This window comes from Hemitrygon akajei, chromosome 7 (assembly GCF_048418815.1).
Source record: "Hemitrygon akajei chromosome 7, sHemAka1.3, whole genome shotgun sequence".
Lineage (NCBI taxonomy): Eukaryota > Metazoa > Chordata > Chondrichthyes > Myliobatiformes > Dasyatidae > Hemitrygon > Hemitrygon akajei.
Genome location: NC_133130.1, coordinates 175,828,608 through 175,844,970, shown reverse-complemented (window position 1 = coordinate 175,844,970; position 16,363 = coordinate 175,828,608). Strand labels below are relative to the sequence as shown.

The window sequence follows — 16,363 nt, the reverse complement described above, 5'->3', positions numbered from 1 at the left end:
ATTGTCATTCAACCATACATGAGTACTCATGAATACAGCCAAACAAGAGAGCGTTACTCTGAAGCCAAGGTGCAAAACAAAGTACCGACAATCACACACTGCACAAAGCACACATAGACATACAAGGTAGCAAGCACATAAAGATATCTGTAAGATACAGCCAAATGACTTAACTCCAAATTTGACCTATCAATGGGCAAGTACAAATATAATGAATGGGCAGTGGTCACCCAGGAAAGTTCTGCACCACTCTCCTGTTTTTCTTCTTAATTTATTATTGTATCTTCACAATCTTCCTATATTAGGCACAGTCTTAGCCACAGGTAGTGGAAGAAGACATTAGGCAAAAATGAAGAGAAGACATCTCTTGCCATACATTCAAGGTATGTCTAATCCCCCTGAGGATCAGACAGAGATAGTCTTTCCACCATTTGAGCAGGTTTAAACAGATGTTCAGATACTAAGCATTTCAGGCTGCAGGAGCTATCTAAAATTCTGTTATTAAATCTTCAAAAACCAAAATAAACCTGATTCTTAAATTTCTAAGCTTTTATTAAATGTGATAGACAGTGAAATATACAGCAGTGTAACGCCGAGACAAAACAAATAGCATTGCCCCAAGTTCTATTATTCACTGCTTGAAGATTCTTGCTTTGTGATTTTCCAAGCTCAATTGACCAAGAAGTGGAATTCAACTGTAGAAATGAGTCTCTAGCTCAAAGGGATAGATATAGATATCAGAAGAGAAAATTACCTCATATCCATGTATTGAGATAATCACTTCTCAAGGAATGCAGACTGAGGCTAGCAAGTCTCCAGAAATATTAGTATTTAAGTTCACGAACAAGAGAAAATCTGCAGATGCTGGAAATCCAAGCAACACACACAGAATATTGGAGGAACTCAGCAGGCCACACAGCATCAATGGAAAGGAGTACAGTTGGCCCAAAATGTTGGACTGTATTCTTTTTCATAGATGCTACCTGGTCTGCCGAGTTCCTCCAGCATCTTGTGTGTGTTACTTAGTATTTTCTATGCCAGCCAAGACCCTATTGCAGAGAGGCAGTGGACATAAACATTCCATGACGGACAAACTATTATGTACTAGCTTAAACAACATTTTCATCTACGGTTTCTGGACATAGTGCTATGAAGTTTTGATTTTTCTAGTCCTATATTTTAGTATTCTTTCACCACTTAAATATTTTTCACCTTTTCATGTTATTTATCTGCTATAAGCAAATTAAGAAAATGTTATATTGGATAAAAGGAACCTTTACAAAATGCAAATTTATAGTAGGACTTGTTTTTGCAGGGCAATGAATTTTAAAAAATAAATCCTGATGAACTAAACTGGGAGAAGTTCCAATCTAATTAACATTTAGACAAGCTTTCAAATTGCCTGAAGGAAGTTGTCAAAAATAAATCAGCAGTCTTCAAACAGCAGACTTTTAAAATCCAGAATAGATTAATCCACTGCATGTTAATCTTTAATGAACTGTTTTATTGAAAGAAAAGACACAACTGACAACCTCAGTTTATCAGGTCTGTTTTGAGAGCTATACATGACTCTTATTGAAAGGTAGCAGGAACGACACGGGCAATGTTTAATCTTCTCGAATCCCTAACTGTATCTATTTATGTATTTTATTTAGCGATGCAGCGCAGAGCAGGCCTTTTCAGCCCAATGAGCTGACTGCTATTTTAACCCCAGCCTAATCACAGGACAATTTACAATCACCAATTAACCTACTAACCGGTGTGTCTTTGAAACATGGGAGGAAACTGGAGCACCCAGAGGAAATCGATGCATTCACAGGGAGTACGTACAAACTGTTTACAGACGGCGTCGGAATTAAACTCTAAACTCCTATGCTACATGGCACCCCTAAGCATTATACTAATAGGTTAAATAAATTATACTTAACCAATGTGCATCCTCCATAAGCAGACACAATTATATAAAAAGCATTCAAACGAGGTGCAAGTTTTCTAGTAACTAATTAGTAACCTCATTCTGGCATGATACTTTACAAGAATTTCATCTTCAGAGTCATAGAGCACAGAAACAGGCCTATGCTTTATAATATGTCTCTAAGATGAAATCCTTGTAAAGTATCTGCACTAATTATCAAAAACTCACTTTCAGTAACTCTACACTAGACTGTTCTTTTTTAAAAATTCCCACATTGCCACCAACATCCCCTCAGATTCCACCATTTACCTATGCACCAGCGACAATTTATAATGGCCGATTAGCCTATCGATCTAAAGGGATACTGAAGGAAATTCATGCAGTTCCAGCAAAAAAGGTGCAAGCTCCACACATATGAGAGAAAGAATCAAAGAAAAAAATTATTTACCAGACTCCCCTCGATCTCCACAAATGACGTTCCATCGACGTGCAATATCAATGTATAATATGTCAACAGATGCCATGGGCAAGTTGCTGTTGCTGAGTTTACAGGTCCTGCAATATACAAGGATAAATCAGAACTGCATAATTACTAAAAACTGAATGGCAATTTTTAAAATATTTAATTACAATTATGTTGTTTGCTGCAAATTAGTAAACCAAGAAATGAATGCTGAATATTAAAACTATTTTTGTTCTATGATTGCATTAAAAACAGTTCACTCCTGCTTCTTGGTTAGAGCTGGATACAGGGTTATGGTCTTAAATCCAATTTATAAAGACCAATGGCATGGAAAGTATAGACCGCAAGGAGTTGATCATGGTCTCATGATCATGATTGTTCTTGGCAAGTTCTTCTACAGCAGTGATTTGCCATTGCATTCTTCTGGGCAGAGTCTTTACAAGACTGCCCATTATCAACCCTCTCCTGGCATCAGGACTTGCTTAACCAGGACTTGGGGTGGGGTGCTAAGTAGGTGCTACACCTTGCCCCCAAGGGTGATCTGCAGGCTAGTTGGAGGGAATCATCTTGGTCACTCCTTCATAGAGGAGACTGCAGACTCATTTTAAGATTTCCTCACTTATTGGGTGTCTTGCCAAGAATGTTTGTTTGTTTTGACACACTAATAGGAGAGCGTCATCTGTTTTTTTCAGAGGATTTTCTTACCACATTTTTCAAAAAGTAAAGGTTCTACAGATATTAAAACAAACAAATAAAAGATTGTTCATCAAGAGTAGAGGTTATATATTATGCAAGTTCTCATTTCATGTATTTTATATCTAATACATGACTCATGGCAGTAAAAGTGTGAACATAAAGCACATCTGGATAATTTAACCAACCTAATGAAGGTCCGAAACCCAGTTGCACCAAGTTTCATTGTCCCTTTAATGCCCAGGAATCTGATAAATAGTAGTGCTATCCGTTCCACAATGAGCAGGTAGCTGAACTGTATAGTGTACTTAGGAAACACCTGCTTCAGGCAGAGGGGAGGCCAATTCTGTTCTGTGCCAGACGAAGACTCAGTCTTTCTTTGTGCTTCAGCTTCAGTTACATCATCTCTGTCATTTTCTGCTGAATATTCAGTAGAGTGTGACCTAGATGTTGAAGAGTAAGGTATCATCAGACCATAACATTTAATATATATTGTTAGTACTGAATATATAATGAAGTGCTAAGTTTATTTTATAATAATTAAGCTTAGTACATTGTAACATTTAAGGCAACATTTAAACTCAGTGGCCACTTTATTAGGTACAATTGCTTGTTAATGCAAATATATAATCAGCCAATGATGTGACAGCAACTAAATGCATAAAACGTGCAGAAAAGGTCAAGAGGTTCTGTTGTTGTTCAGACTAAACATCAGAATGGGGAAAAATATGACCTAAGTGACTTTGGCCGTGGAATTATTGTTGGTGCCAGACAGGATGATTTGAGCACCTCAGAAACTGTTGATCTCCTGGGACTATCATGCACAACAGCCTGTAGAATTTATAGAGAATGGTGTGAAAACCAAAAATACATTCAGTGAGCAGCAGTTCTGTGGGTGAAAACACCTTGTTAATGAGGGAGGTCAGAGGAGAATTTCTGGACTGGTTTAAGCTGACAAGAAGGTTGACAGTAACTCAAATAACCACACATTATAACAGTGGTGTGCAGTAGAGCATCTCTGAACGTGCAACATGTTAAGCATGGAAGTATCTGGGCTGCAGCAGCAGTAGACCACGAAATACACTCAGTGGCCATCTTATTAGGTACGTGAGGGTACCTAGTAATGTGGCCACTGATTGTGTAATGAAACATTAATTTTAGTTTACAATAGTTAAGCTTAGTACATTCTAATGTTTGAGGCAGCATAGATCATACGTAGCTCTGTTAGAGTTTAAAATGGATTTCTTGTCCAATGTGAAATTGTTTATACATTCAGAGTAAAACAGAAAGGCCAACAAATCTATCACACTACAACCAAAAATGTTGAAATTTTGTGCTTGTTTAGTAATGAAACAATTCAATTTTAAAATGAGCAAGTTAGGAATTAGAAGAATAGACAGGCAGAATATTTAGTGAGTGAGAGGGCTGATTTTTCTTTGGTACATAGTGCAGACTGTGGATAGTGCATCAATATTCATTACCCTTAAAAGTTTAGGGTCATTAACGGAGGTGGAAGTGTAGTAGAGTGCTTTGAACTGAATGACTGAGAAGCTACTTTACTGTCTCTAAGCAGTACTCAAAGGCAAGTAGAAGTTGCTTCATGACTATTGACTGTGTCCTGTAGACAATGACAATTTTCTGTCAGATTAGGAGCTGAATCCAAAATCCCTTGCTTCAGCAGATACTGCCTCCGACATTCTATTGCTGTCCAAGTAATTAAACACCTTGACCAGGTCATTTTCTGGTTGATGGCAGTTTCCCAAAATGCTGCCTGTAGAGGAAGTGGGCAATAGTAATGCCATTGAGAGAGCCAAGAGAGAAATAATGAGGTTTGCTGTTTGAGCAGCTGCTTCCCGGCTGCGGCTGCTGTGTGTTTTGGTTACTCGCCATGTAGATCGAAATGTAACGCATCCAAACAGCGGGAAGACTCTCTCTTTGTCTGAGTGTTTATCTAGTGGTGCAGGCTGCTCAGCTGAACCTCAGGGAGGTTAGATATGGCCTGTAAGCATGGCAGAAGATCTACTCTTCATTATCATCTGCTGTCTTCTTCCTCTTCCTTTGGATTACTACCTGATATAGGAAGATTGTGGAAATATGGGAGTCAATTTAAAATAAAAAGATAATCTCTCATGGTGGAGTGGTTCAGAGCTTCCCTGCATGATACAGAAAAGATCCATACAATGCTCTTACTGGTTAGAAGCTGTAATTGGCTCAGTAACACTGCCCAGGAGTATGGATTAGAGGAAGGAGACATGGATGGAGGGTAAAGACTTTGGTACACCTATACAGTACATGCTGAACTTGCATTTCACAGCAGACTAATATGTGAAAGTAATGTGAATTAACTAGATGTATAGCAATGACCTTGAGGATTATAGGAGATTGTCATACATTAACTCAACAGTCAGGAAGTAATAGGTATTTCCGTTGACCAGAATCTTCAAATTTATCATACAAGATATATTTTTTAATCCCTTCTCTCCCACCCCATCCCTTCAGTATTTTGAAGGCACTGTCTTCTTTTCTCTTGGTCTGCTCTTCTGGCCTTGCCTACCATTCCCCATTTTATGGCACTTTCCCATGTAACTGTCTAAGACACAACATCTATCCTTGTACCTCTTCTTTTCCCATCAGACAGGAACTCAGTCTTTCCAGTTGAAGCACTACTTCTTTCGTTCTCGTGTACTGCTATCGTTGTTCAGAAGGTACCCTTCTCTACATTGGGAGATGTCTTTGCAGACCTGCCTTTAACCTGTAGGAGAAAACTTGAGCTTCCAGGAACCTGCTACTTTTAATTCACCATTCCACTCCCATACAGACCTATCTGTCTGTTATCCAATGTAAGCTTAAGGATTACCACCTAATTTGCTATCTTGGCACATTACAACATTCAGCAGTCAATATCAAATATTCCAACTTTGAGCCATTCATTATTTATTTTTGTCTGCATTTGAACTGGCCATTTCTCCCTGTCATCATTTTGACTCATAGAGAAACACAGAAAACCTACAGCACAATACAGGCCTTTGGCCCACAAAGCTGTGCCGAACATGTCCTTACCTTAGAAATTACCAAGGGTTACCCATAGCCCTCTATTTTTCTAAGCTCCATGTACCTATACAGGAGTCTCTTAATAGACCCTATCGTATCCGCCTCCACCACCATTGCCAGCGGCCCATTCCATGCACTCACCACTCTCTGAGTAAAAAACTTACCCCGACATCTCCTCTGTACCTATTTCCAAGCACCATAGAACTGTGCCTTCTCGTGCTAGCCATTTCAGCCGTGGGAAAAAGCCTCTGACTATCCATACGATCAATGCCTCTCATCATATTATACACCTAAGATTCAATTTTTGTTTTATTTGCACAGTCTAGCCTGCTGGGCATGTACCTAAACTTTACTAAAAGCACCAAATTACACAGATATTGAAGCTTAATCTGATATTAGCTACTACTTGGAAACACAAGAGACCACAGATGCTGGAATCTGGAGCAAAAAAGATGGTGACAAAGGCTGAGAGGTAATAAATAGAGAAAATGAAAGGCTGTAGATTATAGAATCTGGTAAGCAAGGTGAGGAACCAAATAAGTGATGGGTTGGACATAGGATCACAAACACAAAAAAACTTGCGGATGCTGGAAATCCAAAGCAAACACACAAAATGCTGGAGGAACTCTGCAGGCCAGGCAGCATCTATGGAAAAAGAGCGAACAGTCATCGTTTCGAGCCAAGCCCCTTCATCAGGACTGGAAATGAAGAAGAGAAATCTGAGTAAGAAGATGGGGCGGGGGGAGAGGGAAGGAAGAAGTACAAGATGGCAGGTGATAGGTGAAACTGGGAGAGGGAACATAGGATCATTTGGGGAGAAGTTAGCAGAGTGTATTGGTGATGAGCAGATGGAGTAGATGGAGGAGAGTGAATAAAACAGGATGCCAGGTTGCTGGAAGTGGGGTGTGGTGGGCCTGAATAGAAAGATATGTGTGTGAAGACCTAGTTGATCAGGAAACAAAGAGGACAGAGTGAGAATAAGCTGTCTGAATTAAAGACAAGAGAGTTCATGCCATTGGGCTGAAGACTACCCAAGTGGAATATGACCTCTTCTTTTAGTTTGCATTTGGCTTCACCCTGACGGTGGAGGCTAAGGACATTGTCTACTTAAATGCTGTTTAACTGCTTACTACATCAGATATATTCCTTTCTTCTACTTACTCCTCTCCCACCTTCTTTGCAACATAATTTGCTTTTTCCTTTTTTCCATTTCTGAAAAAAGGGCACAGTTTCTCTTCCTGTAGATGACCTGCTGAGTGTTTCCATCTTGTTTTCGTTTCTCAGCACCACATACCCATCAATCCTTCACTTCATAAACCCACAAGAAGCCTACATTATGAGCATGGGAAATTGGAGCAGGAATAGACAATTGGACTATTGAGTTTGCTTCACCATTCAATAAGATCATGCCTGATCTGGCAGTGTACTCAACTCCACCTACCCATTTTTTTTCTCTATAATCTATAATTCCCCTACTATGCAAATATCTATCTGTGCCTGAATATACCCCATAATCTTTAATTTCCTACTATGAAAATATTTCGGTATAGATATTTGGAATACTTTGGAAATGTGCCACATTTTTGTTATGACTCCAATTTTAATATCTGATACTTGACTTCTGCATTTAAAATGATAGCAACCTTATTCTGTAATCTTGCAGTTTTACCAGCAAATAACAATTTTAATCTACTTTTTTTGACCAGGCAGTGTCCAATGACATGACTGGGGACAGTTTTGCCATCTCAGCCCCCATTCTCAGAGCTGGATCCTGTCATGGATTCTAATTTTTCCCAATAATTTTGAGTAGGAATTCCACTGGTTTAAATTTGTAGACAGCTTATGCTGCCTTCACTCGTGACCTGCCTTCTAAAAATCCATTTGCAGCATGGCAGCTAAGAAATTGAAATGATTCAGCAAACTTTTATTTTTTTTAGTATCTATTTAGAAGGCTAATTGTTCTTAATATTCTTGCCAAGGCAAATCCTTTGGTTGCACAGCGTGAGGTTTCTTGCTCTTTAAATTCCTCTCTCCCACATGTTGGCTGTCCAGAACTGTTGATCTCACGGAGATTTGGAATAACTTTACAATAATGTGAAAACATAAGGGACCACAGATGCTGGGATCTGATGCAACAATCTGTTGGAGGAACTCAGGGGGTCGAGTAACGTCTGTGGGGGGGGTGGGTTGGGGAAGGAATTGTTAACATCTTGGATCAAAACCTTTCATTGGGACTAAGAATAGTAAGGGGGAGGTTGCCTGGTGTAAAGAGGAAACGGAATGAGACAGGGGATTGAGGTGTTTAGTAGAACAAGAAGAGAAAGTGAATGATGATGGGCAAATTGAGTTAGTTCGGGGATGGGAGGGGTGGAACTGGGAGATGATAGATGGAGGCAGACAAAAAAAAGAGGAAAGTGGAGCCAGGAGGTGATAGTGGAGGGTGAAGATTGGCAACAGCTGCTAGAAAGTGCATTGGTCTTCCAACTCCACCCCACTCCACTCCTACCTGCCTCCATCTTCCTGTCATCATTCATTCTCTCCCCTCAGGCCACTGTAACATCACTCACCCTCTTTATTGTGGCCATCTCCCTCTCTAAACTTAGTCCTGATGCCAGGTTTCAACTCAAGATATCGATAATTCCCCTTCCCCCAAATGCCTCCATAGATCCCTTTTGACCCACTGAGATCCTCCAGCAGAATGATGCTCACAATAATGTGACCCTGTTTTTAAGACAGAACTCAACACGAATATTCCCAACATCCCCATTACTATGGGTGTTTGAATTCTAAATGTAGTTATATGGAGCTCTAGCTCCTTCTGACATCCAATACAGATTTCATTGTATTTGACAGAACTTCTGTCATTTTTCTATATGAAATCTTATAGCATCAGCAGAGAGACAATGCTATACCTCATTAGGAAAAACCCAATTTTCTCGTAAGTGATGAAATACAAAATTCTCTCTACAACTGTGTAAAATTCCATCTGTAAGAACGAGGATCTGTATTTTTCTTAGTGGAGAGCAGCAGAAATTGCTGGAAAATAGAAAGCAGAATTATTAATTCTGCTTGGAGTTGGAAAGCTATCAGAATAACTAAGAAATCCCACAGGTATGTTGCTAGGCAACAATGGCTGCATTTGAACCAGATTTTTTACAATCAAATGACAAAGAGATTTCCTCTAACTATGCCTATAGGTTTGCCCATAGATTAAGGTATCTTATCATTTTTAAATGTATTTATACACAGGATGTGGACATTGCTGAAAAGGTTAGCAGTTTTTGTCCATCCCTGATTGCTGCTGAATTGAGTAGGTATTTCATAGCCATTTACAATGGGGTCACAGTAGAGCCAGATGGGTAACAGTGACAGATTTCCATCTCTGAGGAATGTTTACTAAAGGAGGTGTTTTTCCCCCTTAACTAATAATCTAAATGCCCTGTGATCACCATTACTGTTACTAGATTTGTAGTTCAAATGACTTGAGGGGCAACTCTTTTACACAAAGGGTGTAAAAAGGGTGAGGAATCATGCCAGTGGAAGTAGTTGATCAACAACAACTTTTAAAAGACAATTGTACAGGTACATGGATAGGAAAGGTTTAGAAGGTTATGGGACTAGCTTGTTTGGGCATCTTGGTTGGCATGGACCAGTTGAGCTTAGGTTTCTGTGCTGTGCTCAGATGGCTGCAGTCAATAGAGTCAGAGACTCTACCACCAACATCACTGTATATGTTCAGGACAAAGAAGCAGGCAGAAAAAAACCACTGAGGACACTACTCACACAGCAAGCTACCTTTTCCAAAGGCTCTTTTCTGGAAAGTGCTCATCATCATCATCCTTATGCACTATGATGTCAATCATAGACTCATGACCATGATTGTTCTTGGCAAATTCTTCTACAGAAGTGGTTTGCCAAAGCCTTCTTCTGGGCAGTGTCTTAATAACACAGGTGACCTCAGCCATTATCAGTACTCCTCAAAGATTGTCTGCCTGACATCAGTGGGATAATCAGGACTTGTGATGTATGCCAGCTGCTCATACAACCATCCATCACCTGCTCCATGGCTTCACACAACCATACTTGGGGTGGGGTAAGCAGGTGCTTCACCTTGCATAAAGGTGATCTGTGGGCTATCAGATAGAGGGAGCATCTTACATCTCCTTTGGTAGAGTCATATCTCCATCCCTCCACCCAGGAGAGCACTATAGGGCTATTAAAACAGAAAAATCTTACCACTTAAAAAGATTCTCCCCTAGGCAGTTAATCAGATCAATCATTCTACTTAGACCCCCACCTTTCTATCTATATTACCTTAGTCACTGCATTGTGAACACTTTAAACCACTTTTTATAATGTTATTTACAATGTTAATACACAATTGTATTTATGAATTTATGCACATTTTATTCCATATCCATACTCTGGTTGGCAAGGCTACTACTGGCAACCATCTTACATCTTATAAAAGAATTATCTCCATCCTTAGCACCTGGATAAGATATAGTTTCGTTTCTATGTGTCACAGGAAAATCATCGCCAGGATTCTGCTCAACTGTCCTCTAACTCCATATGGAAGAGAAGACGTTCCCCACATTTCTGTATTGATTCAATCCATATATAGACATAAAGGGCATGCAACAATGCAAGGAAAAAGCAGGAAGTAGCACCAATGTTCAAAGTTCAAAATAAATATTATTAAAGTACATTTATGTCACCGCATACTACCGGGAGATTCATTTTCTTGCAGAGATTCATAGTAAATACAACAAACAAAACAAGCTAAAGGATAATAATATATATAGAGAACATGAGATGAAGAGTTCCTGAAAGTGAGTCTACAGATTGTGGGAACAGTTCCGTGTTGGGCTGAGTGAAACTGAGTGAAGTTATTCACCCCTGGTTCAGGTGCCTGATGGTGTGGGTCCTGAGATTTCTGTACCTTCTTCCTGATGTTAGCAGGGAGAAGAGAGCATGACCTTGATTGTGGGGGTCTCTGATAATAGATGCTGTTTTCCTGTGACAATTGTTACGTACCCCGTAACTGGGTCACTTACCAGCAAAGATAGAGAGGTCTGTTGAAGTCTGATGGTACTATTTTTAACAGTATTTATTGATAGAAATACACAAAAATAATATCAATGCAAACACACAGATAATATATGTCGTCAATACTAAATCTAAAAGCGCGGGTATAATAATAATCAATAAGAAATAAGCTGTATCGTTGTCTAGGGGATAATGAATTGTCCGATGGAAATATATAGTTTGTTCAGTTCATACAGGCTGCAGCCGTTGGGGACCCTGTGTGGCAATTGTTGGAGAGAGAGAGAGACGGGTTAAAACTTGCCCATTCTGTTTATGATGTCAATTCTTCGAGAGTCGTTGAGAGTTGAGTTCCCCGTTGTTAGCTGAAAACCGTTTTTCCGTGGCAAAGGTCACCGATTCCGGGCAAATGGAAGCGGACGCACGTGGCCTTCCACCGGCTTTCGCTATTACGGGATCGCTAGCGTTTCTTCTGGTGTGTCTGAGGGGCTGTTCCCACAGACCCTCTTTTTATCCTGACTCACAGGGTCTCAGGTGTCAATCAGGTTGGGGATGATGCAATCCCTCCACCAACCTCTTCCTTGGTTCATTGCCTGGGGCTTTGATTGCATCGTCCAGGATGCAATACACAAGTCCATCTCCAGGAGACAATAGCCAGTATCAATGGGTCCGCCTTTCGGAGGTCAGGACACATTCTAACCCTTTTGTGGATTCTGCATGTCTTTCTCTCATTTCCTGTGTCTCCTGAATTGACTCAATAGTGATCTTGCAATTCTCACAAAGGAGGGGGCTACCCCCGCACCCTTCGGCCCCTCAGAGCTGTGGTACATTCATAACACCCCCTTTCTTCAAAGCGTTTTCACCAGCGGTGAAAACGAAGTAGTACAGAGTCTTACAGGATTTTAGAATCTAACACAATACAAAAGCTTTTCTTTTACAGAGTAATACAGTTATACATTCAATTCAGTATCTAGATGGTTACCGATTACAATTGTCACTTCCTTTAATACCTTAACATCTTGTACCCTACTAAAGTCTTGTAGCATCAGACTCCAATTGAATAACCACCTATTTTTAGGTCTTATTTTTCTTTAGCCAACAAAACTAAAGAGTTGTGATCTTAGCTTACAGGTATACTGCAACAGTCCATGCAAATACTAATCTTTATGTTGCTTTCAAACTTAACAGGCAGGCTTCCATGGGGTTTGTCTTTTATTATTCACAGGCTTTGTCGAAATCCCTTAAAACCGGTTGCTGCTATTTAAAAATGGCGTCCCCATTAACCCTCGTCTCTTTTCCGGTTAGTTCGCACGTGGGGAGCTCGGGTAACCTGGCAAAATAGGCTGTTGCCCGCTTCTTTCATAGGAGTTATTTTATCAACACTGTGTCCCAAACTTAGACCATCTTCTGAATTTCCACCCAATTCTTTAATTTTATGCAAGTTGCTAGCTTTCTCTTCAGGACCCTTCAGGCTATTAGTTTTCAGTTTGAACTCTTTGTTCAAGCAGCATTTCAAATTGCTCCTTTTCACACCACACTCTGGAATAACAATAGCATGGGGGGCCCCGTCATCTTCCAACTCAACCTGTAAGTGATCCACAGGTTTTAAATTTTCTTCATTCGATTTGGGAACTACATATTTCCCGTTTTCTTCAATGATTCATCTCCCCACGTTTGATCTCCGCATTAACTTTTAATACCCCTTCGAGCACAAACACCTGGGAACTCTCACTTCCCACTATTACCAAGGTTAACCCTTTCTTCACTGAACCAAGTCTATCTGACCCACAAGGACTGCATTCCTTTTCAACTGAATCAAATACCTCAGACTTTTTCTGAGCTCCATTACTAGGTTCAGTACCACATGCATCCACATCTTGGACACACTCAAACGGGACATTTGCCTCTTCCAGGCTTTCAATACCCGTACCCGGTCCAAATTCTAAATTCCCCTGATTCTCCCAGCTGCTCTCTGGGCAACTCCCTTCCGGAGAAAATTCAACCCTGCGGGCTGCAACAACCTCATCTGCCAACCCCGCAGACTTCTTCAAGGTAAGGGCATCCTTTTCATCTAGGACTGCCCTCATTTCATTATCGGGAACACCTTTAGAATTTTCAACTTCTTCAAACAGTTCTGCCAAACCAGACAGATCATCCATGTCCACCTCTGGACCTTTTAACAGCTTTACCTGTTTCTCATCTCCATTTCGTGCCTCTAGCACTTCATTCCTCGCTAAGGCCAGGTCTATCTCCTCTCCCTTACTCTCTTTCACTTTACTACCCTCTGTTTTACCACCCTCCAAACCCTCGTGGTACAGGGTTGGTAAAAACGTCTCGGCCAAATCGATACTGGCCAGATTTAAACTGCTCTCATTCTCAGCTGCCTTTCTCGACATGCTGCAAGTGACCGCGCTTGCGGGATAGATCTTGGAATCTAGGGGCAGAGCCTCAACACTCAAAGGCTGTTTTGTCAGCGTCATTGCCGACCAAACCTTACCACCGACTAAATCGTTACCCAGAAGGACGTCTGTGTCATTTCTCGGGAATTCTGATCGCACCCCCATTTCAACTGGTCCAGAGACTAGCTCACAATTCATAATGACCCTTTGCAAGGGCACCATTTCCGTCCCTTTGCCTATTCCCTTCACAGCTACCATTCCCGTCTTGCGACCAAAATTTAGTACCTTACTGCTGATCAATGATAGTTCCGCCCCTGTGTCTCTCCAGATCCGTACTGGAACTGGGGTGCCTCCCTCCCTCACAGACACGGTTCCGTTTAACATACAAGTCTCAGACCCTTCTCGTACTCTGTCTACCCGGGGCTCTCTTGTCGATTTACTGATTACCACGGCACATCTGATAGGGACTGCTGCTTTCCCTTTTCCTGTCTCTTTCCTCGGAGCAAAGCACCTAGATGCAATATACCCCCCCTTTCCACAATTAAAACAGGTCAAGCCCGGAAATCTCTGGCCGTCTTGCCTTTCCCCCTCAATCTTACCACTAGCTCCTGGCGGGACCTCTGCCTCAGCCGGCGGGCTTTCTCGATCGTTCCCACGGTCTCTCTGGGAACTTTTATTCGAGGAAAACTTTGTCTTGTGGGTTAGGGCATATTCATCTGCGAACCTAGCAAATCCTGAGATGGATTTATTCGGCTTCTCATTCAAATACATCCGGATATCCTCCGAAACACAACCTTTAAATTCCTCAATCAGAATTAACTCCCTGAGATGCCAATAATCCTCGTCCACTATTTCTGCGGTGCACCAACGGTCCAAGAGCACACCCTTCTCATAGGCAAACTCGGTATACGTCTGATTCCACCCTTTCGTTCAATTTCTGAACTTTTGTCTATACGCTTCAGGTACTAGCTCATAACTCCGGAGAATGGCCACCTTTACTTTGTCATAACTCTCCTCCTCTTCCTCCTCCATGGACAACGCCATATATGCCCGCTGTGCCTTCCCTTTTAACACACTTTGTAACAACGCCACCCACTGTTCTCTGGGCCACTTCTGATTCACGGCCACCTTTTCAAAAAGCAAGAAATAACTATCAACATCCGTCTCCTCGAACGGAGGTACTAACCTCAACTCCCGACTAACATTAAACCGCTCCTCTCGGTCTGACTCCTGAACTCGTTGCTCTTGCCTTAACTTCTCCATCTCCAAGTCATGTTTCCTCTGTTTCTCTGCCTCCCTCTCCTTCTCGGCCCTTTCCTTCTCCTTCTCAGCTGCTTCCAGCTGTTTTAACTGAAGTTCATGCTCTCTTTGCTTCTCAGCTCTGTCCTGCTCCCGTTTCACCTCTAACTCTTTTAGCGGGAGCGCATGCTCCCTTTCTTTCTCAGCCCGGTCCCGCTCTAACTCCTTTAGCTGGAGCTCATGCTCCCTTTGTTTGTCGGCCCTTTCTTTCTCCTTCTCAGCTGCTTCCAGCTGCTTTACCCTAATTTCATGCTCCAACCTTAATTTCTCCAACTCTAACTGAGCCGTCCCACTAGCTGGTACCTTTTCAGGGATATTTTCCAATACCTCAGCTGTAAACACATTCTTCCCAATATAACACTGAGTTATTGCCCTTCGCACCTCCCGCTTTTTCATTGACAACCTCACCTCTGCGAGGTTTAACCCCTTCGCCAAATTTATCAAATCTGATTTGGTGGCCGCCTCTAGCGCCTCCAGAGTCGGGTTTTCTATAAATTCACCCATGTCCATCTTTGCTGGTTTCCCGTCTGGCTACCCGCGTAACCAGATCCACGTTTGGACTTACAAGCCCGATTCACTGGCCTCCCAATTTGGTGTCAAATCCTGAGACGAGAACCCCAAGTTGTTACGTACCCCGTAACTGGGTCACTTACCAGCAAAGATAGAGAGGTCCGTTGAAGTCTGATGGTACTATTTTTAACAGTATTTATTAATAGAAATACACAAAAATAATATCAATGCAAACACACAGATAATATACGTCGTCAATACTAAATCTAAAAGCGCGGGTATAATAATAATCAATAAGAAATAAGCTGTATCGTTGTCTAGGGGATAATGAATTGTCCGATGAAAATATATAGTTCATTCAGTTCATACAGGCTGCAGCCATTGGGGACCCTGTGTGGCAATTGTTGGAGAGAGAGAGAGAGAGAGACGGGTTAAAACTTGCCCATTCTGTTTATGATGTCAATCCTTCGAGAGTCATTGAGAGTTGAGTTCCCTGTTGTTAGCTAAAAACCGTTTTTCCATGGCAAAGGTCACCGATTCCGGGCAAATGGAAGCGGACGCACGTGGCCTTCCACCGGCTTTTGCTATTACGGGATTGCTAGCGTTTCTTCTGGTGCGTCTGAGGGGCTGTTCCCACAGACCCTCTTTTTATCCTGACTCACAGGGTCTCAGGTGTCAATCAGGTTGGGGATGATGCAATCCCTCCACCAACCTCTTCCTTGGTTCATTGCCTGGGGCTTTGATTGCATCGTCCAGGATGCAATACACAAGTCTGTCTCCAAGAGACAATAGATGGTATCAATGGGTCCGCCTTTCGGAGGCCAGGACACATTCTAACCCTTTTGTGGATTCTGCATGTCTTTCTCTCATTTCCTGTGTCTCCTGAATTGACTCAATAGTGATCTTGCGATTCTCACAAAGGAGGGGGCTACTCCCGCACCCTTCGGCCCCTCAGACCTGTGGTACATTCATAACACAATGCTCCAT

General features: G+C 41.6%; 1 protein-coding gene across 2 annotated transcripts in view; it reads right to left on the bottom strand.

Moving 5' to 3' along the window:
- ttll11 (tubulin tyrosine ligase-like family, member 11) overlaps positions 1–16,363 on the bottom strand; it is a 217,087-nt gene that overhangs the window by 49,379 nt on the left and 151,345 nt on the right. For both annotated transcript variants that reach the window (XM_073052655.1, XM_073052656.1), the window contains exons 7-8: positions 3,260–3,514; positions 2,364–2,470 (exon numbers count right to left, since the gene is read on the bottom strand). In XM_073052655.1, coding sequence (XP_072908756.1) covers positions 2,364–2,470; positions 3,260–3,514 — 362 coding nt within the window. The remainder of the gene's footprint in view (positions 1–2,363; positions 2,471–3,259; positions 3,515–16,363) is intronic.